Source organism: Oryctolagus cuniculus, chromosome 5 (assembly GCF_051225735.1).
Source record: "Oryctolagus cuniculus isolate XC-2025 breed Fujian yellow rabbit chromosome 5, ASM5122573v1, whole genome shotgun sequence".
NCBI lineage: Eukaryota > Metazoa > Chordata > Mammalia > Lagomorpha > Leporidae > Oryctolagus > Oryctolagus cuniculus.
The window spans coordinates 9,368,815-9,390,153 of NC_142871.1; the positions used below are offsets into that span (position 1 = coordinate 9,368,815).

At 49.7% G+C, this 21,339-nt stretch overlaps 1 protein-coding gene across 4 annotated transcripts in view; it reads right to left on the minus strand.

Moving 5' to 3' along the window:
* The window catches only part of TULP4 (TUB like protein 4), a 248,179-nt gene that overhangs the window by 40,243 nt on the left and 186,597 nt on the right, over window positions 1-21,339 (minus strand). For 3 of the 4 annotated variants that reach the window (XM_070073328.2, XM_051855193.3, XM_070073329.2), the window contains 2 exons: window positions 16,506-16,667; window positions 1,881-2,061 (listed from right to left, as the gene is read on the minus strand). In XM_070073328.2, coding sequence (XP_069929429.1) covers window positions 1,881-2,061; window positions 16,506-16,667 — 343 coding nt within the window. The remainder of the gene's footprint in view (window positions 1-1,880; window positions 2,062-16,505; window positions 16,668-21,339) is intronic. The other variant, XM_089333585.1, reaches the window with a different exon arrangement.

Here is a 21,339-nt window from a genome sequence, read left to right on the forward strand (position 1 = left end):
GGTTGGGAACTTGTGCCTTCACACGTTTTGTGTTTCTAATGATGTACAATAGATGAAAATTATTTTAATGTCATATAAAATACAAGGGTCATGGGAAGAGGGACAAAACTGTTTCCTTCATTCCGATCCAACCTGCAGAAAAAAGGTGCTTTTCAGTAGTGAATGCTCCTCCACCGCCTGCTGGAGAAGGGCGCATTCCTTCCTTGTCACATTCCTGCTGCACAGACCTTAGCCACGGCCAAGGAGGCAGGGCTCATAACTGCATCGTGTGCCACGGTGACTAACTTGCTTTCCAAGTTCTGTGCTCGCCCAGATGTCATGGAAGAGGCCGTGGAGGACCACAGACTGGCTCTGCCACGTACGGTCTGGAACAGCCGGTGCCTCCTCCATGCCTGGGAGCCTGGGCCCTTGCAGAGGCAGCAGGAGTCCTCACAGCCGCCAGGTGGGCCTGCCTGACACTTGCCGGCACAGGCACCCCAGGACTGTTCTCCACTGCTTCACGGTCAAGTCCTGTTCTGTACTTAGCTCCATGCTCAAGTCCCCTAGGCCATCACAAAAAGGATCCATTACATCTGAAGGGGAGAGGCCGACTACCCTCTAACCTGCCCTAGTGCTTCTGAGAAGGGGATGGAGCTCTGTTCCAAGACCTACTCGAGACTTGCTTTATAAACGTGGCCTCTAGACCTTTCTCCTCCAGTGACGGATGGGGATGAGTCCATTCGGACTCAACACACCTGAAAGGACCTCTCTGTTAAAAGTCCACTGAGTCTGTGCTACGCAGGCATGGACCTCATCAGCACCAGGCTGTCGAAACATGGCCAGAATCTCCCCAAGCTAGCGCCCTACTAGGGGAGGGATAATTTCCTCCCAGGTGGATTTATGGAGGTAGTAACACTCCCTCCCGAGACCCACTGCCTCTGAAGCACCACAATCTTAGTTTTCCTCAGGTGAGCAACACTTTCTAGACACACACACACACACACATACATACACACGTCCCGGAAGTGCAAACACCCTGTCACTGTAGCAGAAGGGAGTCTCAGCAGAGGCAGCCGCTGCTGGGGTAGAGCGCTTTAACTTTTCCCCGGACTCGCCCTTCCTAAGACTACATGCACCACGGACGGCGGCAGGAGCGGGAGGAACCTCCCGTGGAGGGCCTGTCTCTGTAGGGCCACGCGGCAGCGTGAGCACAGCCGTGCTGGCCACAGACAGAAGCCTGCGGCAGCGAGATCCCTTCTGATCAGGTGCCACTCCCTTCCACCAGCCCATAATATATTTTTCTTCCTCCACTCTGGCAACGGTGGCATCGACGCCAAAGGTTCCTTCCCTTTTCTTTTTGTCTCCTACTCGTCTGTGGACAAAACATGCTGGGTGAGGAAGAGAACAAGAGCGTCTAACAGCGCAGCAGGGTGCGGGGGCTTCTGAACCGAGAAGGGGGAGAGTCTGCCGGCAATCAGGAGGGCAGACGGGGGCGTGGGGGCAGCCAAGGTGCCGGCCTTCACCGCAGAACTGAACATTTCCTCAGGCAACGAACGTGACCTGCTTTAATCACATTAGGGACGAGGCTACCCTGCCTAGTGAGTTACACCGCACAGACTTTTCATGCAGCTCCCTGTACTCTCCCCGGGGTCACAGGAAGAGCCCTAGGCCTGCTGTGTATCCAGCAAAGCCTGAGGCAGCGGAGCAGAGCTGGCGTCAGTAGTGACCTGGGGAGGGCGGCAGAGGCGGCGGCCACATGAACAGAGAGAGGCCAGCGGCCTGCGGTTCAGCGCCAGGACTCTTCCCGGCGAGGCAGGCCTTCCCGCTGCCTTCTTTAAACAGCTGATTCTCTGGTCCCTCTGCTCAGTGACAAGGAACGTGAGGGCCAAGGAGCCAGCTACCTTGGGGCGGCGAGTAGTCGTCTGAGTCCGTGTCACTCTCGCTGCTGTCTTCCACCAGGAAGATGGGGTAGTTCCAGGACATGCTGAGTATGCCATCTGACTCGTGCAGGAGGACGTGGGCCAGCATCCTGCCGTGGCAGTCCATGACAATCACTTGCCCGTCGGCCGTGCCAAACAGCACCTGCAACCGAGAGCAGACCCTTGACCAAGTGCGAGTGAGAGCTGGGCTCCCAGTGACTCCACTTGGCGGTGGCAGGACAGAACAGACTTAGAACTCAAGACGGAAAGCAGCCAAGGAGCTGAGGAGCGACACCCAACGCCCAACAGCAGGAACAGCTGGCTGCCGCGGCAAACGCTGCAGACCTCCTGGAGATGTGACCGACGGCAGAAAGGACACGGTGTGCTGATGGACGTTCCCAGACAAGCGCGGGAAACCACGGCTTCACCTTCCGAGGCGAGAGGAAAGGGACTGAGAGAGAAAACGCTTACTTTTCTGGAAAATGAACAAACAACAGATTCATTGCTGTGACTTTCTAAAATTTAAACGCACACGTTTCTGTTTGCCAAAGTGAGTACACTCGGCTACATACAAATGTTACTTGATCCTCCTCGGAAATGCTGATGGTCCTGCAACTGTCCTACTGTAATACTAAGGGTCTCGTGGTTTAGTCCATCGGGAATTGTAGCAACCAATAACTGAAGCAATGACATACTAAAAACATGAATTCATCCATGCCAAGCAACATGATCAAAGTTTTACATACTTAACTATCAAAATAATAGGTGTTAGTAGCTAGTACTGCCAGGTGAAGCTCGGAGGAAACAGGTACCGGCACCACGGCTGTGGCCCTCAGCGGAGTTAGGTACCGGCACCGTGGCTATGGCCCTCAGCGGAGTTAGGTACCGGCACCGCGGCTGTGGCCCTCAGCGGAGTTAGGTACCGGCACCGTGGCTATGGCCCTCAGCGGAGTTAGGTACCGGCACCGCGGCTGTGGCCCTCAGCGGAGTTAGGTACCGGCACCGTGGCTATGGCCCTCAGCAGAGTTAGGTACCGGCACCGCTGGTGTGGACCTCAGCGGAGTTAGGTACCGGCACCGCGGCTGTGGTCCTCAGCGGAGTTAGGTACCGGCACTGCTGGTGTGGACCTCAATGAGTTTAAACCAGGCTGGCTGACGAAGAAGGCTGAAGCTTATGCAGAGGGAGAGTTACTTCAGACTTAGTCCTTGCTTCTCTTTGATTTTGAGATTTTTTTTTTTTTTTTTTGACAGGCAGAGTGGACAGTGAGAGAGAGAGACAGAGAGAAAGGTCTTCCTTGGCCGTTGGTTCACCCTCCAATGGCCGCTGCGGCTGGCGCACTGCGACCGGCGCACCGCGCTGATCCAATGGCGGGAGCCAGGTACTTATCCTGGTCTTAAGCTCCTTGCGGGTAGACTATGCAGGGCTCTATCCCTGGTACACAGAGAGCACTCAATGAATATTTATTGCTGAATGAATGAACTAAAGTCAGCAACAATCAAAAGGCAATCTTGGGCCATAAATGTTGATGCCTGTGATAGATTACTTGTAGACAAACATGTGTTTCACTTAGGTTGGAAAAAGGTTCATAGAATCTACAGAGCTATTTTAAGAGTAATCAGTTATACATCAAATATTCCTTTAAACATGATCTACATTGTAATTAATGAATGCTACGAAAAGACTAAACCAATTTCCCCCCAGAGACAGTGACGGATTCATTAGTGTACGCTGGTGAAAGGAGAAACAGACCAAACTACCAAGGACCCCGTGAGATTCATCTAAGTAAAAGTTGAAATTCTGGCTGTCAACAGAAAAAAAAAATAAAATAAAACGCTGGCCAGCACATCTACAAAACCCCCCCATGCGAAACAGGCACAGGGATGAGAGCCGGGGCGCGGGTCCAGCCTGCTGAAGCCCTGCAAGAGAGAGGTGTTTAACGTGCTTGGGTTGCTGAGCAGTTCCCCATGCTGCTAACTACGGAACGTGACCTGGGAAAGCTCTGACCAAGAGGCACAAATTCCAGCTTTCAGATGAAGACGGCACGTGGGAGTCCCGAGGTGACGCTGATGCGCTCGGAACCAGGCTTTTCTTTCTTTCTTTCTTTTTTTTTTTTTTGACAGGCAGAGTGGACAGTGAGAGAGAGAGACAGAGAGAAAGGTCTTCCTTTGCCGTTGGTTCACCCTCCAATGGCCGCCGCGGCCAGCGCACCGCGCTGATCCAATGGCAGGAGCCAGGAGCCAGGTGCTTTTCCTGGTCTCCCATGGGGTGCAGGGCCCAAGCACCTGGGCCATCCTCCACTGCACTCCCTGGCCACAGCAGAGAGCTGGCCTGGAAGAGGGGCAACCGGGACAGAATCCGGTGCCCCGACCGGGACTAGAACCCGGTGTGCCGGCGCCGCTACGTGGAGGATTAGCCTAGTGAGCCGCGGCGCCGGCCGAACCAGGCTTTTCTTCTCCCCAGCCATATGCTCACTGGAAAGCAGCCACTGGCTCATTTCTCACAATCTTCTATGTGTTTATTTAATTTCTGATTCCTTTGTTAGACTACAAGCTTTGAGGGCACAGGCTGTTCTTGACTAAATGTTTACTTGCACCCCAAATTCACATGCTGATGGTGTTTGGAAGCGAGGTGCCTAGGAACTGATTCGGTTCCCATGAGGTCACGAGGGCAGGCCCTCCCGGATGGGATTAGCGCCCTGGTAAGAGGAGGGGGAGACCTAAGCTTGTACTCTCTGTACCCATAAGCAGTGAGGAATGGCCATGGGAGCCACCTGCAGGCCAAGGAGGAGCCTCCCAGGAACTGAACTGGCCAGCCCTTAACCTTGGACTGCCAGCCTCCAGAACTGCAGACATCAACGTCTGATGTTCCAGCCGCCCAATCTGTGGTGTTTTGTCACGGCAGCCCGAGTTGAGACCCAAACCCTATGAGCTCACTAGTTTCTCCCCGGAACCTGTCACTGTGTCTGACACACAGCAGGAAGTGCTTGAGGGGGGAAGGCAGAGGGAGGATGGGAGGAAGGCCATGTCTGCACAGAGCTGTCATCACGTACCATGGGCATTTTTCTGAATGAGGAGATAAGGGAGCAGACATATAATTCCTGAACAAAGAACTGGTGCTATAATGAGTTATCAGCATTCAGCATCACATTAGAGCAAATCAGCCCCCAAACCCCACCATCAACCCTTTCAGCTCTAGCTCCCAGGGAAGACTAAGCCACCATGGAGATGGATAAAAGGGAAGGAGGCACTAACGCACTGTCAAGCTATGATGGAGAGGTCACTCGCATTTGGAACAAGTACGTCAGAGACGACTGAAGAACGCTGATAAAACAGAATCAGATTGTAAAACATCTTCACCGTTACAAGTTCTTTCCATGCTTAATCACTTCCAAGGAGATAAGGCCGTGTGAGCAAGGCCCTCAGCAGAACAAGACAGAGTCTGATGATACTGAATACACGCCTGACAGGGACATCCGTCTCTGCTGCTTCTGCTCCCAATCGTGGCCAAGTAACAGACGTTCCACAGGGCTCCTTCTCAGGCAAGGCGTCTTCCTGTCATGCTCCTCAGGGCTGGCCCCAGGCCCACTTCTCTCAAGGAGATCACAAGCGCACGGTCGGCCTCAGGAACCCATCACAGCTGACTCCCCGCCAGGCTCCCTCCTGAGCCCCAGACTCCCACACACCTACTGCCTACCCACCATCTCCCCCACAGGCCCTTCCAAGTCCACAGTCCACAGTCAGATGCCCGGCTGCATCCTTCCCCCAAGAAACACAGACAACCAGGTTCTTCCAGCAAAGACGGCTCGTGTTTCATCGCCACCGCCCGGCACTGCATCATGTACATTACAGGTGCTCAGATGTCGCCAGAGGCTTGCAGGACCCACCACAAAGGATCACACGGTCCTCACTGTGCCGTGAGCCTGGCTTCCGGTAAACCACAGCGACTCAAGCACAGGTCTGCACCTGAGGCTCTCAGATGGTGTCCATGAGTGGTTGCTCAGTGATGTTAATAAACGAATGCCTCATCTTTGGTCTTTCCCCAAGTTTTCCTACAAATGAAGGAGCAACTTTTTCTTTATAAGATTTATTTATTTGAAAGGTAGAGAGAGACAGAGAGACAGACAGACAGAATATATCTTTCATCTACTGGTTCACTTCCTAAATGGCCACAATGGCAGGGCTGGACCAGGCCAAAGCCAGGAGCCTGGAACTCCATCTGGGTCTCCCCCATGGGTGGCAGGGGCCCAAGTACTTGGGCCATCTTCTGCTATTCTCCCTGGTGCATTAGCAGGGAGCTGGATGGGAAGTGGAGCAGCTGGAACTTGAACCGGCACTCATATGGGATGCGGGCACTGCAGGTGTAGCTTAACCTGCTATGCCAAAACACCAGCCCCTAGGAGCCACCTCTTTCCTTTCTTCTTTAAACCAGACACCAATGCTTATAAAACTGGCACTCTAAACACTTTCAACAATGGATTACACATGTTTCATAAGTTGCACTGCTGTTTCCTCTGGTGGGCTGCAGGCTCCACTCAAGAGCAGTGACAAAGCTCCCGGTGTCACGTGTACATCAGGATCACAGACCTGGGAGTCCGGTCGGAGCAGTTTAATGGCTCTCCGTGGTTTCAGTTCACATTCTAGCCTTGAATTCATTGAGTGCAGGGTTTTTTTTTTTTTTTTTTTTTAACATTTATTTATTTGAGGCCGGCGCCGCGGCTCACTAGGCTAATCCTCCGCCTTGCGGCACCGCCACACCAGGTTCTAGTCCCACTCGGGGCGCCGGATTCTGTCCCGGTTGCCCCTCTTCCAGGCCAGCTCTCTGCTGTGGTCAGGGAGTGCAGTGGAGGATGACCCAAGTCCTTGGGCCCTGCACCCCATGGGAGACCAGGATAAGTACCTGGCTCCTGCCAACAGAGCAGCGCGCCGGCCACGGCAGCCATTGGAGGGTGAACCAACGGCAAAAGGAAGACCTTTCTCTCTGTCCCTCTCTCTCACTGTCCACTCTGCCTGTCAAAAAAAAAAAAAGATTTATTTATTTGAAAGTCAAAGTGAGAGAGAGAGAGAGAGAGAGAGAAGGAAGGAAGGAAGGAGGGAGGGAGGGAGGGAGGGGTGGGAGGGGGGAGGAGGGAGAAAGAGAAAGAGAAAGAGAAAGAGAGAAAGAGAGAAAGAGAAAGAGAGAAAGAGAGAAAGAGAGAGAGAGAGAGAGATCTTCCATCTGGTGGTTCACTCCCCACATGGCCACAACATCTGGGGTTGGGCCAGGCCAAAGCCAGGAGCCATGGCGCTTCTCCCAGGACCTCCACATGGGTGGCTGGGCCCAAATACTTGGGTCATCTTCTGCTGGTTTTTCCAGGCCACTAGCAGGGAGCTGGAATGGAAGCAGCTGGGAAATGAATTGGCACCCATTTGGGATGCCAGCATCTCAGGTGGTGGCTTTACCCACTAAGCCACACTGGCCCTGAAAGGTGTTTTTTCTTAATAACAATGCAATTATGGTATCCATATATAACCCCTTAACTTCATTGTATTCCATTCTAAATTATCTTTAGGTGCAATTATTTTTAAATAAAAACAATTTTTTTTACTAGTAGCTTAAAATGAACCAAGCTACAGACAAAAAGGGCATCTGAAGAGGATACAAAATCATTCAACAGGCAGCTGTTTTGGAAGCAACAGTATCTCAGCCCTACCTTTACCTCTGGGTACCAGTAATCTATATTCTTGGAAAAAATATGTTGGGAAATTTCAATTTCAAAAATACACGCTTCCATAACTGTTAATCTCTGGGGCAAACATCTGTACAGGCCTGGAGGACTGGGGAGTGGAAGAGCAGCCACCACGTCCCTTCCGACCTCAGAAGCAAGTGTTCCTGCTCTGAAGCAGTACCGTGGGAACAAACACCAAACACTGTGAAGGACCGCCCCGTCGGGTTCTGGAACCTGGCCTTCAAACGTGCTTCAAGGGCCGGGCTGAACATGGCGCACCTCAGGGACCAGGCACCTAAAGAGGGCGCTTGTTGTGGGGAGCAACCCGGACTAGACTAAGTTACTGGAATTAAGACTTATTCTGTGCATCTGCTTTCCCACAATATGGCGCTGGGAGAGGAGAAAACAGCTTCTACACAGCTGCCTCCAGTTCAGCCAATAAACTGTAGGACTTGCTCCTGATTGGAGAGCAGCGTGCTCAGCGTGTGGGCAGCCGAGTTGGGATTGGTGGAAGAGGACTATAAAGGAGGAGAGAGACGGCATGCACGAGGAACATCTAAGGGGAACATCTAAGGGGAACACCTGTGCAGCCCCCGAGAGAGCCGGCCGGCGGTGTGCCGCTCCCCCGCGGAAGTGGGGAATGTGGCAGGGGGAACCGCCCTTCCACGGAGGTGGAAGGGTCGGTAGCCAACCCGGGAAGAACCAGCAGCAAACCCGGGGAGGGCCGAGCAGACGAAAGAACAGCGCAGGGTTTAGTGTCGTTCCTCCACGAAGAGGGGGAGCGACATAATGGTGCCGTGACTCGGATATGAAGCCTAGGCAGGGTTCAGTGTCGTTCCTCCACGAAGAGGGGGAGCGACACTTGTGAATGACAGAACTGCTTAACTAACAGAACACTGCCTGTGAGTTATTTGTTTTGCTTTTTTAAAATGAGGGATAAAATGTAATTTCACAGTTGACTGTAACAGTCACATCTAAATCTGTATCTTTGGGCTAAACGTGTAATTTTGAAGTTATTTCATCTCTTTGTTATAGAAAAGATCACTTATAAAGTAACCCATAAAAATGAGAGACTGTCCTGTGTTTACAGATCTTCTGAGAAGGAGAAGTCTAACTGCCGCAGGCCTTGGACTTAATGTTAAATAATTCCCATGACTAGAATTTTCTTCCCCAAATCTTTCAGGCGGCATTTTGAAGTTCATTCACCTAAGACACACCCACACAGCAATTTCTGTGGGTGGAAGACAACAGGCTGAGCACAAGACAGTACGAGTGCCTTTAACTCACCCATCTCCAGAAAGATACAGAAGTAACTGGAAACACGTCACACCTCAGGGGACGCAGCTGGCTGGCTAGAGGACAGTGGAGGGGTCTTTACCATGAAAAATACACTTAGGTAGGCTCTGAATGCAGAGCAGAGACACATTCAGGAACAGAGCCCTGCATCAGGTCTTTGAAGTAAGGCCCAAATGCCCAGGGAGCCCGTACATCAAAAGGCCTAAGGGATGAATGCCCACTTTTGGTGTGGGTGGGAGGGCCTGAGAGCACACTCACCTGTCAGTCCTGTCTGTCATCTGTCCTAGACAGTCCATGCCTATTGGGGAATGGTCTTTTGTTTCCAAAAGTCAGGACTGGGGGTCACCTGGTGGGTGGTCTGGTCCTATTTTCACTCCTTACTTAGTTCATTCTGCCTCCCTCAAAGTCAAGTTTCCTCTACTCTAAAATCCTTCTCTGGGCTGGCACCGTCGCTCACGTGGTTAATCCTCCATCTGCGGTGCCGGCATCCCATATGGGCGCCGGGTTCTAGTCCCGGTTGCTCCTCTTCCAGGCCAGCTCTCTGCTGTGGCCCGGGAGTGCAGTGGAGGATGGCCCAAGTGCTTGGGCCCTGCACCTGCATGGGAGACCAGGAGGAAGCACCTGGCTCCTGGTTTCAGATCACAGCAGCGCCAGCAGTGGCGGCCATTTGGGGCGTGGGCCAGTGGAGGGAAGACCTTCTTCTCTGTCTCTCTGTCTGTCTATAACTCTACCTGTCAAATAAAAAAAATCCTTTTCTGTTTCAAAATGCTACGTTTCTAAGTGAGGAAGACAGGGGGCCAACAAAGGGGCAGAGGAGGGTTTCCAGGCTTGTACCGCTGCCGGCAGTGCACAGTGCTTGGGACAGGCGCCAACAACCAGCCAGCCAGAAACAAGTCAGAGGAGGAAGCACACATGTTCACCAAGAATTTTAAAGGGTGAGGCGGTGGCCACAGGGGGTCTGGAGCAAGGTCAGGAATGGGGGGAGAAAAGGGGGAGGTCCTACACACGGATTCAGCCCCTGGATTGCTAACTGGGGCTGCGAAAACTGGGCCCCTGTTCTCTCAAGGACACTGGGACAAGGGTCCTGCCTTCAGGTGATGGCTGGAACAGTCAGTTCTCTTAGCTGTCTGGAATTCTGCCAGGCAGGAGCTCCAGCGACAGACGTGAGCTGTCAGAAACGGTGCCAGTCTTGTGCAAGTCTCTGTGTGTACAGGGGTGGGCAGTCCTGAGGGGCTGCGATGTTCAGCTGATGATGGCTCAGAGGGGTCGGAGCAGAGTGCAGTCACGGAGAGCTTTTGTCTTGGTGGTGCCCACCTGTGCAACAGCACACATCAAGATGCTGACAGTGCCAGGCAGCCAGGTTCGGACCGAGAATGCCGCCTGAAACCCTGAGATCCATTTCTGTAGCTTAGCCATCTGGCCAAACACTGAATTCAGGATGCTGTGGTGCTAAATAAAGTCATGTGAAGGAAATCTAATACCACCTTAATAAACTGACCTTAAGATGGCATATGTGGTAGACCCAATGTGTGTAACTCCCTCCCATCTTCTACTCCTAATCTGTTTAATGTAAAATTCAGACAGAATTTTACTTAGCTTATTTTGGAACTTATCTATACTGAATACTTCATCAAGTGACTCATCAGGGATCTGAGTTCAAAGATAACAAAGAACAACCTGTTTTCTAAACATCTTAAGTGCACTGCCATTCAACCAAAACAATACTGAAGGAAGAAAATTGAGGACAACTGTAATTGCACCTGTTTCTGCTAAAGAAACATTTTTTTATGCCAAGAGGATTTTCAGAATATACTTAAAAAAAAAAAAAAAGCTAAAAACCAAGCAGTGTCCTGGTCTTTATGGCCATCTGGGGAGTGAACCAGTATGTGGAAGATCTCTGTCTCTCTCTTGCTCTCTGTAACCTGCCTTTCAAATAAATAAATCTTTAAAAAAAAAATATGACACAGACTTATTTATTTGAAAGGCAGAGTGTCAGACAGAGAGGGAACAGGGTTGTGGGGGGAGAGAGAGAGAATGTCTTTCGTGTGCTGGTTCACTCCCCAAATGGACATCAACGGACAGGGCTGGGCCAGGCCAAAACCAGTAGCCAGAAACTCCATCTGGGTCTCCCATGTGGGTGGCAGGGGCCCAAGCACTTGGGCTGTCATCTGCTGCCTTCTCAGGCACATCAGCAGCAAGCTGGATTGGAAGTGGAGTAGCAGGAGCTGGAACTGGCACTCAGTAGCAGCTTAACTGGTTGCATCACAATGTGGGCCCCCATAAATAAATAATTTAAAAATAAATACAGCAAAGAAAAAACAATGGATATAAAAGCAAATATAGCAAAAGATGCAAGTTATTTATTTTTTAGTATGGACACAGACACTTTAGCTGGTCACTGGCCTCCTAGGAGAGCCCTGCCCACAGCTGGAACACACTGGACAGCGTATGGGCATTTCTGCCTTCCTTAGTGGAAACACATCTCAAGCTCTCAACAGAGTACTCACGAAGGCTCTCGAGGTGAACCATCAGCCTAAACCTAAGACTTAGACCAGGCTGGAAGGATATTTTTAAATGTCTGTGTCACGCGCTTCTGCCCACCACTGGCACTGGGTCCTGGCGAACAGAGAACTCGGAGCCCTGTCTCCCAGGTGCAGCACTGCAAGGACCCAGGCTGCTGTGTTACCCCGCACAAGCTCAGAACCCACAGCTTTTCAAGGCAGATACAAATTTCTTTTTTGACATTTTCTATTCATGTCATTCCTTTTTTTTGTTTTGCCCAAGCCTGATAAATAATTTCATTGATAAATGCATTGCAAATATAGCCAACAGAGTTCATACCAGCTTCTCCGTCAATTTTCTATTTTCCAAAATATTTTTAATCAATCTATTATGGGCTGAATTACGTGCTCCCAAAATTCACATGTGGGGGCCCAGCATGTGGTGTAGTGGGTTGGGCCGCTGCCTGTGATACCGGCATCTCACGTGAGAGCTGGTTCAAACCCCAGCTGCTTCACTTCTGATTCAGCTCCCTGCTGATGCACCTGTGCAAGCAACAGAAGACGGCCGAAGCGCCACATGGGAGACCAGGATGGAATTCCTGGCCCCTGGCTTCGAGCCCCCCGTGTGACTGCATCTAGAGATGTGATATGAGAAGAGGTAATTAAGGTTAACTGAGGTCCTAAAATAGGGTCCTAGGGGCCCTAATCCAAATAACCACTGCCCTTATCAGAAGAGTAAGGGATACCAAGAAGCCACACAGGGAAAGTCCCTGGAAAGACACAGCGAGAAGGCGGCCAGCTGTGGGCAGGCCAAGAAGAGGGGCTTCTGCAGAAACCAAAGCTGCCAACACTTTGATCTGGGGCTTCCAGTCTGTAAGCCCCCCGTCCTTTATATAAACTCCCTATTGAAGTTTAGCGGAAGATGAATTTTAGCCTGAAGTGAAGCATATCATCTGCAACGATTAAGAATGTGCTGCTGGGGGGAGGGGACAACTTTCTTTTCACAAAAGCCCCACTGAGTTCAGGCATCTTCAAGTGGAGTAATGTGACATTATATGCCTTTTAGAGTAGCTCAGTGCAAAGAAAACACTATCACCAATGGAGTATTCTTGGCAAAATGTTTAATCCAACACAAATTGAGACTTAGCTTCTAGTTTATAGGAAACCTAAGGGCTCACAGAAGCTACATGACACTACGGGTAAACACCGAGACAGTCTACGAGGTAACCACTACTGAACAAAAGGAGAGAGGGACAACCGCTCCAGACTTAGGAGATGCAACCACTAACCGCTGGAGTAAACTGGCCCTTGCTCCTGAAAAGTAAAAGGGCGGGGAGAAGTCGTACATAAATCACATTTTCTAACAACTACAGAAACACGAAGACAGCTCAGGTCCAGACAATATCACTGGTGTGGGTGACGACCTTTTGGGATACATACGTTGAAAGTATTTAAGGCTGATGTGCCAGGTGTCTACAACTTCCTTTCAAAACTAATACTACAAATATATGTGTATGCAGGAGTAAGTCAGAGAGGAAGAAATGAAAGCACACATCTGACCAAATGTTAGCTGTCAAATTTAAGGAGGGAATATCTGTTTACCTTTATTGTGCGTCTGAACGTATGAGGGAGCATCAGGAAGTTCATGGAAGACCACCTCTAACCCATCTGGCTCAGGGTTGAAGGGGAATTCAAGGATGGAAAGAGACACATAATCATACATCACATGTGCACATTTTTCCAGAAAAGGATTCACAATCTCCACCTGACAGTCATTCAAAGAAGTCTATAAGCCCCCAAAGCCTATATAAGCTGTTGCTCTGTAGTGAGGAAAACAGATGACAAATGGAAAAATAGCTAGAAATTAAAACTGGATGCTTGCAAAATCCGTACTGCTTGTATTTTTTAAAGATGGATCGCAAGTGCCATGGAACTGCATTACAATCCGGAAAATCTCAAGATGTGCGGAGGGGCTTTTCTCTGGAAGCTGTTTTAGCTCCACCGTAGGGGCGGAAGGCTCTCTGGGAATGGCCTGACATCGCCTGTCCAGCCACGCTGGTGCTGCTTTCCACAGCCAACTCCAGCTGCTGGGCCGGGTCAGTGAGTTACACACATCAGGCTGGTTGTCTCAGTGGTCTTCACACTCTCTGCATTAGCAATGTTCAAACCAAGCAAGAGAAGAGGAGTATCACTTTGCCAGGTCACCTTTCAAACAGGATAGACAGAGGACCCCACAGTCTTCTCCCTATGCTGAATGCTTGCATGATTTACAAATCTTTTCTGAAAACACACTGGAGCACTCTCCTGGAGCCAAATCCCACCCATGAGCAAAAGCAGACACAGGTCAGAGGCTATGGGCCAGGAACCCCCATCGAGCGCTACAGGGGCTCTCACATCCGTGGTCTACACAGCCAAATCCAGGTACAACAGAGGGCCTCAAAGCTTCCCATGGCCATGGCCCCACTGACTCCTCCAGCTACCTCCACTCCGACCAGCTGGTGAGAACAGCACCAAACCAGTCCCTGGGGTGCATCCTGCCTCGCGCTTGTGCAGAACGTGTGCACACTCCCTCGGAGTCCGTCTGCCTTCCTCAGCAGCCTCCATGTGACAGAGCAGTGCACACTTCCCAGGTCTGTCTCCGGCACAGGCCGCAGCACCTCAGAGGCAGGAGCCATGTCTCACTGCTGCAGCCCCGGGGCCTGGGCTGTCACAACACTGGTGTGCGGTCTGTTAAGGACACGGCTGACACAGCTCGTCACGGCTAGTGCCCCAGGTCCATCCCTCTGGGCAAGGGAAGGCGCACTTTAAGCCAGGACTTTCCCTTACATTTTTAAGTGTTTTCACTTCTGTTCCTTTGTCGGATCACTACCAAAGCCCGGGGAATCAGGCAGGAAATAATCCCCGGCCTGTCACAGAGGAGTGAGCTGAAGCCAGAGAGGTTAGGTGCCTCACGCAAGGTCACACAGTCAGCTTCTCCTTAATAAGAGTCTAGGGGTAGTAAAAACCTAAAAAGAAGTGAAATAAATACGCCAAAATGCTGATGCATAACTAGAAAAGTGAGGAAAGAATGGAAAGTCTTTTCATGAATCTCATAATTCTAATTTCAAGAGGAAAAAAATTGCCTGTCTACTTGAAGAAAATGCAAACATGATGTAAATATACAGTGACTGGAGGAATTCACTGAGAAAAAACACAGGCCCCAAAAGAACATTTATCCTATTACCAATATTAAACTTGAATCTTATATGAAATGTTCTGACATTTTATGGAGTCTGCTATACTTGGAAAACACAAGTTTCATATTTACAAAGGTTTTAATTAGTCAACGATTATATTTAAAAATAGTGATACATAATTTTATTAGGTTATTTTATATATTTTTAAAGATTTATTTATTTGAAAGGTAGAGTTACAGAGAGGCAGAGGCAGAGAGAGAGAGAGAGAAGTCTTCCATCTGCTGGTTCGCCCTCCAGATGGCCCCAATAACCGGCACCCATATGGGATGCCAACACTGCAGGCAGCAGCTTTACCCACTATGCCACAGTGCCGGCCCCAGTTATTTTATATTTGATCATGAAAATCAACAGGTAAATTAAAGAAAATGTTGAAATAACACTTAAAGAAATGAGCCAGCAGCAGCTGTGGCGCGGCGGGTTAAGCCACCCTTGGGGACGTCATTGTGCTTCTGAGTCAGCTTCCTGCCAACGTTCCTGGCGGGCAGCAGCGACAGCCAAGCGCTTGGTTCCTGCCACCCACGTGGGAGACCAGGACGGAGTTCCAGGCTCCTGGCCAAGTGTTGCAGGCACTTGGGAAGTGAACCAGTGAAGAGAAGATCTCTCTCTGTCGTTCTGCCTTTCAAATAAATAGAAATAAATAAAAAGCAAGACAACCAAACTCATTTTTGAAGAATGAACCAGAGGTCCATCATAAAATAACTACTTGTGGCATTTTGATTTCTTTCCTTCTATTTCTTTTTCCTGTATGGATGGATCTCTTCAGTTGTTTCACAATGTGGCAACATACCACATGTAACATTTTGTACACTTTTTTTTTTACAACATCATAAGACTTCTTTCATATTCTACATCATCTTCAGATCACAGTCTATAACTTACTGAACACTACATAATTTTAAGAGGTTATACCACAGTTTACTTAACCTTCTATTCATAAAGAAGTAGGTTGCTGACCATTTATACTATCATATACAAAGCTTTAATGACTACAACTCTTCCTTCCTCTACTTTGTTTCTTTTGGCTGGCACTTAAGAGTGTGCCACACAGTAGGCTAAGCCTCTGCCTGCGGCGACAGCATCCCTATGGGCACTGGTTCTAGTCCCGGCTGCTCCTCTCCCCATCCAGCTCTCTGTTATGGCTTGGGAAAGCAGAAGATGGCCCAAGTCCTTGGGGCCCTGCACCCACGTGGGAAATAGGGAAAAAGCTCCTGGCTCCTTGCTTTGGATCACCCATCTCCGCTGTTGAGGCCATTTGGGGAGTGAACCAGCAGATGGAGGATCTTTCTCTCTGTCTCTTCTCTCTGACTCTACCTCTCAAATACACAAAATATTTTTTAAAAAAATGCCTACTATCAGGACAAAAGGGGTAACAATGTCTAAGACTTTTGATGTACTCTGCCAAATCACTCCCACAAAGCTCTACTGATTACACTGTTAGCAACAATAAATCAGAATGCTGATTTGTATTTCATGATCAATAAAGTCATCAGTATTACTTTTGTTAATGTGAAAAATATTCCTTCAGCCTTGCATTTCCCTTGATTATTATTGCCAGGTAAACTCTGTCTTCAATTACGTATTTATATTCATTACTCATTTACTGGTTGGTTATTTACATAGATTTAAAATAAATTTGTATAAACATTTTATATAATTAAAATGCAAATTCAATGTTAACAACACTGGTGGAAAATATTACTTCTCTAATCCGTGGTTCATTTAACCTTCTGTGTAACTTTTATCTGGACACTTCCGTTGTTCTTTTCCTCTGATTCTCTAAGCTGCTTTCATGCCGCCCCCTGCTCCCACCTCCTCCTTCCTTCTCAGCTCCTCTGCTTTCAACGTTACTCACCCATCCCAGAGGCATTACCTGTTGGTCATCAGGAGTCCAAATGCCACACGTGATCTGACTTTCCAAGTTGATCTCAGATGACCAGTGTCTTTGTCCACTGACAGAACCGACCAGGACAAACCCATCGCGATACGATATAAGTGCTTGAGTCCCATCGTGGCTCCACGTGAAGTCACTCACCTTTGAGACACACACAGAGAAGAGAGGCCAATTTGAAAGGGAAACCACTTTTACTGAAGCTCACATAAACTCACTGTCCTAGCACTCAGCCTACAATTAAGGTGGCCGTAGGGCAGACCTCTGGTGCAGCAGTCAAGCTCCTACTGGAAAACCCAGCATGTCATTTCGGAGTGCTGAGCCTCCAGTCCCGGATCTGCTCCCACTTCCAGCTTCCTGGGATGCAGCAGGTGATGGCTCCAATAGCTGGGCCCCTGTTACCCACACGGGAGACCTGTATCAAATTCTTAGCTCCCAGTTTTGGCCCAGACCAGCCCTGGCTATTGTTGGCATTTGGGGATTGAACCTGTTTGTCTACCTTTATAATGAATAAATACATATTTTGAAAATGTGAATAATTTGAAAGACACTTGAAAAGCCATGACAAACATGACTGAAACGAAATACAGTGCATGGAGCAGCACTCTTCTACACGCTCTGTGTACGTGAATTAAGGCTCATATCAAGTTTGCTGCACTGACTGATGCATTTGTGAAACAGTTCCCAATGTACGTGATGCTGCTGTGATCACATTTTGCCCCCCAGTAGAACTTATTTCAAAATCAGAGTCAGCCCCCTCAGACTCTGCTGCTGACCTATCAACTGAGTTTATGCTACTGAGTTTATGCTACTGCCGCCATCTCAGCCCCGTTCCCAGCATCCTCCCTAGGGGTAGACGCCGTCTCAAGAAACCACCCTCTTGGCTCGTCTGTTAAACCTGTGTCCTGAGACGACGCCCGTTCAGTGCATCATCAGGCTCCACTTTTCATTCTCTTGTTTTTTCCACTACATCTTGTCGCTCCCCCTCTTCGTGGAGGAACGACACAGGACCCTGCGCTGTTCTTTCGTCTGCTCGGCCCTCCCCAGGTTTGCTGCTGGTTCTTCCCGGGTTGGCTACTGTCCCTTCCACCTCCGTGGAAGGGCGGTTCCCCCTGGCCACATTCCCCACTTCCGCGGGGGAGCGGCACACCGCCGGCCGGCTCTCTCGGGGGCTGCACAGGTGTTCCCCTTAGGTGTTCCCCTTAGATGTTCCTGGTGCATGCCGTCTCTCTCCTCCTTTATAGTCCTCTTCCACCAATCCCAACTCGGCTGCCCACACGCCGAGTACGCTGCTCTCCTCCAATCAGGAGCAAGTCCTACAGTTTATTGGCTGAACTGGAGGCAGCTGTGTAGAAGCTGTTTCCTCCTCTCCCAGCGCCATATTGTGGGAGAGCAGGTGCATAGAATAAGTCTTAATTCCAGTAACAGTATAGTCCGAGTTGCTCCCCACACATCTGAAGCTACTGTTGCCACTGAAATCGTGAGACCCTCACAGTTACCCACCACAGTTGGAATCAACTTCTTCCAAACTCCCGTTAACCATGACTTTCAAAAAATATTTGTTGGGGCTGGCACTGAGGTATAGCAGGTAAAGCCCCTACCTGTGATGCCAGCATGCCATATGGGCACTGGTTTGAGTCCCAGCTGCTCCACATCTGATCCAGCTCCCTGCTAATGTACCTAGGAAAGCAGCAGCAGATGGCCCAAGTCCTTGGCTCCCTGCCACCCACACGGGAGACCTGGAAGAAGCTCCTGGTTTCTGGCTTCAGATTGGCCCAGCTCCAGCCCTTGTGGCTATTTGGGAAGTGAACCAGCAGATAGAAGGTCTCTCTCTCTCTCTGTGTCTTTCTCTCCCTCTCTCCCCAACCCCACTCTGCCTTTTGAGTAAACAAATAAATCTTCAAAAATATTTGTTTGTTTGAAAGGCAGAACAACAACAAGGGGGAGGGATGAGACAGATAGAGAAGGCTCAGGAGAGCACTGTCAACTGCGTGTTCACTCTCTAAATGCCCTAAACAGCCAGGTCTGAGCCAGGCTAAAGCCAGGAGACAGCAGCTCCACCTGGATCTCCTATGTAGGTGGCAGGGACCAAAGGACTTGGGCCATCATCTGCTGCCTCCCAGGCTGTCATTCCCAAGAAGCTGGAATGAAACAGAGACAGGCGTGAACCGGGGCACTGTGGAATGGGATGCCCGAGTCCCAGGTGGTGGCTTAACCTGCTGTGCCACAATGCCTGCCTGGTGTTATTTCAACCTCCTCCATGGAATGTGCTTAATGGCATCTAGACTGGCGAATCCTTTCCAGAAGGTTTTCAATGTTCTTTGCTCAGATCCATCAGAGCTATCATTATCTCTAGCAGCTATAATATATTGCTTAAATAACAGGACCTTGAAGAAGAAATGATTCCTTGATCCATGGGCTGCAGAAGAGATGTCGTGTTAGCAGGCACAAAAACAACATGAACCTTGCACATCTCTATCAGAGCGCTTGGTGATCAGGTGCATGGCGAGTGAGAAGCAAAGAATCTTGGATTCTGAGCCGCGTTCTCAACAGTAAAAGTAGTAAACACCTTCGTGAACACCGCTGTCATTCAGGCACTGTTCCGTCTGTGGAGGACAGGCAGAGCAGCCCTAGGATTGCGCCTGTCCTCTGCCGGGCAGCGGCGTCCCTCTGCAGCTCGGGGAGTCCTGCATGGCCTCCTCCTTGTAGAAGGCTGGTCTCCCACACTGGGCATCTGCTCTTTGTGGTAACTTCGTCCATCAGTGACCTCAGCTAGGCCTTCGAGGCAACTTGCTGCAGCTGCCGTCAGCGCCTGCTGTCTCACCTTCTCTTTTATGGCGTAGAGACGGGCTGTCTCCTCACGTCTCATGAACCCCCCTCCGCCAGCTTCAAACTTCTCTTCTGCAGCCTCCTCACCTCTCTCACCCTTCAGAGAACTGCGGGCAGTTGGGGCTGTGAACACTGTTAGGGCCGTGCTCTGGGTTAGGATTTGTCCTGGGGAGCACTGTGGCTGGCTCGATCCTCCGTCTGGACCACTCAAGCTTTCTCCCTATCAGCAATGTGCTTTCTTATCATTGGAAATGTTTCTTGGCGTTCCCTCACAGACCTCTTCACAAATCCACATAACTACCTGCACCAAGAGGGTTTGGGGGCCTCTCTCACCTTTCTCTCCTCTCCTCTCCTCTCCCCTCCCCTCCCCTCCCCTCCTCTTTCTTTTCTTTCTTCCTTTCCTTCCCCTTCCTTCCTTCCTTCCTTCCTTCCTTCCTTCCTTCCTTCCTTCCTTCCCTCCCTCCCTCCCTCCCTCCCTCCTTCCTTCCTTCCTTCCTTCCTTCCTTCCTTCCTTCCTTTCTTTTCTACAGGCAGAGTTAGAGAGTGAGAGAGGGAGACAGAGAGAAAGGTCTTCCTTCATTGGTTCACCCCTCAAATGGCCGCCACAGCCGGTGCGCTGCGCCAATCCGAAGGCAGGAGCCAGGTGCTTCTCCTGGTCTCCCATGTGGGTGCAGGGCCCAAACACTTGGGCCATCCTCCACTGCACTCCCGGGCCACAGCAGAGAGCTGGACTGGAAGAGGGGCAACCGGGAGAGAACCCGGGGTGCCGGCGCCGCAGGCAGAGGATTAGCCTAGTGAGCGGCGGCGCCAGCCTCTCACCTTTCTAAATGCCTTCTGCACTAAATGCGATCATTTCTAGCTTTTGATTTAAAGTGAGAAACAAGTAACTCTTCCTTTTATATGAACACTCAGAGGCCACTGCGGGTATACTAGTTGGCCTACTTTTAATAGGATTGTGTTTCAGGGAACAGAGGGGTCTGAGGAATGGGAGAGAGACAGGGAACAGCAGGTTGGTGGAGCGCAGGAACACATCCATTAACATGCTGCCTCATGTGGGTGTGGTTCACAGCCCCTCAAAACGAACTAAAAACAGCAGTAACAGTAAAGATCTCTGAGCACAGGCGCCTGACAGAGACGGAAGCACTGAGTCTCAAGTAGCGCAGTAATTACCAAAATCCGACACTCGGAATGAGCACACGTGGACACGCTGTCGGAACTCGCCAGACACAAACCTCCAGTCTGGAGAAGACGCACTACATGTGAAGGACAGCAGAGCGCTGGGCGGTGAAACGAGGAATGCACTGGCTACACATCCCTCTCACGCCAGGTCACGTCTTACAGATTCTGATACGGAACATCCTCCCCACCAGAGCTGGCACTGCATACGTGCCCAGTAGATATAATCTTCAACACACGAGCTATTTAATGACACATTTAAGAAGCCCCAGGCATGCTGGAATTTCTTCCATTCATCTTTTTGCTACTAACTTACAGCCCAGTTGTACTGTGTTCAAACATCATGGCCTGTAAGACAGTCACCACTAGAAATCTGCTGAGGTTTTCATTTATGCCCTCACTAGGCACTGCCAGGCTCTGGGCTGAAGGATGGCTCTAGCCTGTCACTGATTTCTGTGTTGCCCACAAAAGCGTGTTTCCAAATGGCTGAAGAAAGGAAGAATGTTTCATTATTTTTGAAATCATATAAAATTCAAATTTTAGTGCCTTAACAATTTTAAATTTTGTACCAATTTTTTGGAATTTATTTTCCTTCCTGTTATATAATACACACAAAATGTCCTTGATTTCAGCTCCTAGTACACAAAACCTAAAATACTTCCTATCTGCCCCTTTATAGAAAAGGTTTGTAGAACCTTGTCCTAAAACATGAATAATTTGTCACATTCTGTGTTTGACACAATTCATATTCTCTAATTTGTGAACTCAGAATCTATAAATGTCTATTAAGTTTATTAATACTGCTCAGATA